The sequence below is a fragment of the Gigantopelta aegis genome, chromosome 10, assembly GCF_016097555.1.
Source record: "Gigantopelta aegis isolate Gae_Host chromosome 10, Gae_host_genome, whole genome shotgun sequence".
Taxonomy (NCBI): Eukaryota; Metazoa; Mollusca; class Gastropoda; order Neomphalida; family Peltospiridae; genus Gigantopelta; species Gigantopelta aegis.
In genome coordinates this window covers 88,773,274-88,778,527 of record NC_054708.1, presented here as the reverse complement: position 1 = coordinate 88,778,527, position 5,254 = coordinate 88,773,274, and the positions used below count along the sequence as shown (strand labels likewise).

General features: G+C 40.1%; 1 protein-coding gene and 1 long non-coding RNA gene across 2 annotated transcripts in view; both read right to left on the bottom strand.

Annotated features, from left to right (window-relative positions):
- Positions 1-805: 805 nt before the first annotated feature.
- Positions 806-1,805, bottom strand: LOC121384239. Its single transcript, XR_005959364.1, has 2 exons — positions 1,585-1,805; positions 806-1,509 (listed from the first exon to the last, which is right to left on the bottom strand). It is a non-coding gene; the product is annotated as an uncharacterized LOC121384239 (long non-coding RNA).
- Positions 1,806-1,868: 63 nt separating this feature from the next.
- Positions 1,869-5,254, bottom strand: part of LOC121384238 — a 29,331-nt gene continuing 25,945 nt past the window's right edge. Inside the window, exon 6 of the mRNA XM_041514526.1 lies at positions 1,869-3,124. Coding sequence (XP_041370460.1) covers positions 2,397-3,124 — 728 coding nt within the window. The 3' untranslated portion in view covers positions 1,869-2,396. The remainder of the gene's footprint in view (positions 3,125-5,254) is intronic.

Sequence of the window (5,254 nt, the reverse complement as noted above, 5' to 3'; positions counted from 1 at the left end):
CATCGCCACGGGTAATAGGCGGAGAATAGATGTATTCTTTATTGATTCCCTTGTAACGTAGTGTTGATGGTGTAGTATTTGAAGAATTGCTCATGGAAATCATCCGTATGATAATAGTTAAACTAGACCAACTAGAGCACATTGATTTATTAATCATCGGCTATAGTGGATATCAAGCATTTGGTAATTTTTATATATAGTCTTAGAGGAAACCCGCTAGTAGGTAGGGATATTTTATATGTACCATGGTATGGTAATAGAAAAAGAATATTTGTTAAAAATAATTTTATAACCAGTTATTAACTTAGTTGCATCAAAAATAGAAGTCGGTCTGGGATCGATCCCCGTCGGTGGGCCCATTGGGCTATTTCTTGTCACAGCCAGTGCACCACGACTGGTATATCAAAGGCCGTGGTATGTGCTATCCTGTCTGTGGGATGGTGCATATAAAAGATCCCTTGCTGCCAATAGGAAAGAGTAGCCCATGAAGTGGCGACAGCGGGTTTCCTCTCTCAATATCTGTGTGGTCCTTAACCATATGTCTGACGCCATATAACCGTAATTAAAATGTGTTGAGTGCGTCGTTAAATAAAACATTTCTTTCTTTCAAAAATAGGAAACCGCTGTCCCTTAAAAATGTGCTGAGGTGTCAATAATAAGATCACTTTCCACTTTCTACATACATTCCATCCCCCACATCCCAAAACAAGAAGAACAACAAACAAAAAAAACCAACACCCCCCACCCCACCCCCCACCCCAAATAAAAACTCACAAAAAAGAAAAAAAGAAGAAAAAAGTAAATGTTAATTGGAAAAAACATTTATTTATTCACCAATTACTGTAGACTAGTTTTACCATGACATCGGTAGAAAAAAAAAAAAAAAGCTTTGTTAAAATGTAAAGTTTATTTTTGCAAAGTTTCATTTCTGTTTATCTGTCGCTGACTGAACGAACTGCAGCGATACAGTGATCCGAAATTAGTTGTCATTTCCTTCGTATTGACGGGATTGTTAGCAAACCTATTTCACCTAGCTCGGTAATTTCCGTGACATCACACTGTGACAATAAGTCCAGAATTACAATCACATACAATATAGTATCGCGTTACAGTCATTTAACATGTCTAATGTAAAACACAACTACAGCTATAGGTTTGATAAACACTTATCAAGGTAAGTTGCCATTTTGCAGAATGATTTCTACTATCAGTCCACACTAACCAGTGCAGGTGAATTGTGTGTGGTGTTAAATATCTTCTAAACTCACCGTGCATGCTTTCTGTGTGGTGTTACTGTCAAAATGCACAGTGAATGACAATGTGGTAAAGCGTCAGTCTAGTCTACGCTATGCTAACAAAACGTGTATGTAATGATGTGAGCTACATGTTTTCTATGGTGTTATTATCTTTATTAAATTCACAGTACACATATTGTGGTAGTATCAGTGTTTACACTTCATTTTCGTGTTAATATGTGATCTATATAATGTAGTTAGCTTTGTTATCCACCTATTTACACACACCCGTTGTTATAGATGTGTTGTAATATGTGATCTATATAATGTAGTTAGCTTTGATATCCACCTATTTACACACACCCGTTGTTATAGATGTGTTGTAATATGTGATCTATATAATGTAGTTAGCTTTGATATCCACCTATTTACACACACCCGTTGTTATAGATGTGTTGTAATATGTGATCTATATAATGTAGTTAGCTTTGATATCCACCTATTTACACACACCCGTTGTTATAGATGTGTTGTAATATGTGATCTATATAATGTATTTAGCTTTGTTATCCACCTATTTACACACACCCGCTATATAATGTACTTTGTTATCCACCTATTTACACACACCCGTTGTTATAGATGTGTTGTAATATGTGATCTATATAATGTATTTAGCTTTTGTTATCCACCTATTTACACACACCCGTTGTTATAGATGTGTTGTAATATGTGATCTATATAATGTATTTAGCTTATTGCGTACATATTTACCGCGATGCATTGACCACATTGCTATTAAATATGTAATATGTGATCTATAAATGTATCTGGCTGTTATTCACCTATTTACAGCACACTGCTGTTATAGATGTGTTGTAATATGTGGCCTGTAAATGTACTTGGACTTTGTGTCCACGTATTTACACGACACTGCTGTTATACATGTGTTGTAATATGTGACCTGTAAATGTACTTGGACTTTGTGTCCTCGTATTTACACGACACTGCTGTTATAGATGTGTTGTAATATGTGATCTGTAAATGTACTTGGACTTTGTGTCCATGTATTTACAAGACACTGCTGTTATAGATGTGTTGTAATATGTGATCTGTAAATGTACTTGGACTTTGTGTCCATGTATTTACAACACACTGCTGTTATAGATGTGTTGTAATATGTGACCTGTAAATGTACTTGGACTTTGTGTCCACGTATTTACAGCGACGGATGGGCACCTCGTCATAAATGATATCATCTGGCCAGTTCAGCTTCTTCTCTTCTCCCATTCGTCCAGACGTCGTGCCGTCTGCCACGTCCGACCAATCGTAATGCTTGGCCAACTCCGCTGGAGGAGAGACTGGGTGACTTCCGGTCCAGTCGTTGCTCTCGTAAATTTCGTTGGAAAACGAGTGTTCGCTGAGCACCTCGGCCTCCCTGTTAAAGATGTCGACATCGAAGTCCAACTCTGTGTCCACGTGACTGTTCGTCGTCTGCTGCATGGCCAGAATGCGCATGTGCCGCTTCATGGCCTTGAAGTGATGCTGCAGCGCCTTCTCGTCCTTGGTTCTTGTCGCCTCTTTCTTCATCACCTTGCTGCGGCAAACGTTGCCGCAGCAGGCGTTGTGTCTGCAGTAGCGCGGGATTGAGACCAGGTCGAGGATGATGAGCATGCCCAAGATGGCGGCTGAGATGGCGATGGCGAACGTGCCGATGTAGGTTGATGATCGCCTCATGTCCGGGGTGCTCGTCTTCTTGAGTCTCGAGGCTCGCTTCTTGAGAGTGGAGCCGATACTCTGCAGCTCCTTGACCTCCTTCATCACGGGCACCGTCTCGTTCACCTCGTACGTTCGAATCTCCAGACACGTCATGCTTGGCGTGGGCACCACTGAAAAACAAGCAGTGCAGTGGATAATCGAGAGAACTGGCCTAGGCCAGAACGTATGTCCAAGACAGGCGTGCACTACAACAGCTTGCTCTGAACGTGTACGTTAAATTAAGTCCACGTCCATTTTAATAACAATGTTACACGAGTAAAAGAAAACATAAACATAGCTGTGTTAGTATTTTGCAGTTTAGTAATTGACGGTGCATTACATGGCGTCGCGAGATTGTGAGTTTATTAAAACTGAAGCTTTGTTTGTATTTTGCATTAGGAAATGCTGATCTAATATGGCAGGGCGATATTGTAGCTTTACGAAATCAGTTCACGAATCACACAGGGTGTAACCTAACGAATGTAACGATACTTCCAATAATAATGCTACTCTGAATGGCTTGCTATTTCTCCAACCGATTTTACATTAATTCCACATTATGGATATTTTCAGGCACGATAATTTTATTAAATGTATTGATCAATGTCGAAGTTACAGGAATATTACCCATTTCATGGACACCATAAATGTGGATGTAGATGGTGATATGATATTACCACTGGGTGATGGATGGTATTTTAAACTAATCATAGTGTATGTATTAGTTGGATGGTGATGTGGATGTAGATGGTGATATGATATTACCACTGGGTGATGTGGATGTAGATGGTGATATGATATTACCACTGGGTGATGTGGATGTAGATGGTGATATGATATTACCCTGGATGATGTGGATGTAGATGGTGATATGATATTACCACTGGGTGATGTGGATGTAGATGGTGATATGATATTACCACTGGGTGATGTGGATGTAGATGGTGATATGATATTACCACTGGGTGATGTGGATGTAGATGGTGATATGATATTACCACTGGGTGATGTGGATGTAGATGGTGATATGATATTACCACTGGGTGATGTGGATGTAGATGGTGATATGATATTACCACTGGGTGATGTGGATGTAGATGGTGATATGATATTACCACTGGGTGATGTGGATGTAGATGGTGATATGATATTACCACTGGGTGATGTGGATGTAGATGGTGATATGATATTACCACTGGGTGATGTGGGATGTAGATGGTGATATGATATTACCCTGGGTGATGTGGATGTAGATGGTGATATGATATTACCACTGGGTGATGTGGGTATGGTGATATGATATTACCACTGGGTGATGTGGATGTAGATGGTGATATGATATTACCACTGGGTGATGTGGATGTAGATGGTGATATGATATTACCACTGGGTGATGTGGATGTAGATGGTGATATGATATTACCACTGGGTGATGTGGATGTAGATGGTGATATGATATTACCACTGGGTGATGTGGATGTAGATGGTGATATGATATTACCACTGGGTGATGTGGATGTAGATGGTGATATGATATTACCACTGGGTGATGTGGATGTGATGGTGATATTACCACTGGGTGATGTGGATGATATGACCACTGGGTGATGTGGATGTAGATGGTGATATGATATTACCACTGGGTGATGTGGATGTAGATGGTGATATGATATTACCACTGGGGATGATGTGGATATTACCACTGGGTAGATGTAGATGGTGATATGATATTACCACTGGGTGATGTGGATGTAGATGGTGATATGATATTACCCTGGGTGATGTGGGTGTAGATGGTGATATGATATTACCACTGGGTGATGTGGGTGTAGATGGTGATATGATATTACCCTGGGTGATGTGGATGTAGATGGTGATATGATATTACCACTGGGTGATGTGGGTGTAGATGGTGATATGATATTACCATGTGGGTGATGTGGATATTATTACCCTGGGTGATGTGGATGTAGATGGTGATATGATATTACCACTGGGTGATGTGGGTGTAGATGGTAGATGGTGATATGATATTACCACTGGATGATGTGGATGTAGATGGTGATATGATATTACCACTGGGTGATGTGGATGTAGATGGTGATATGATATTACCACTGGGTGATGTGGGTGTAGATGGTGATATGATATTACCACTGGGTGATGTGGATGTAGATGGTGATATGATATTACCACTGGGTGATGTGGGTGTAGATGGTGATATGATATTACCCTGGGTGATGTGGATGTAGATGGTGATA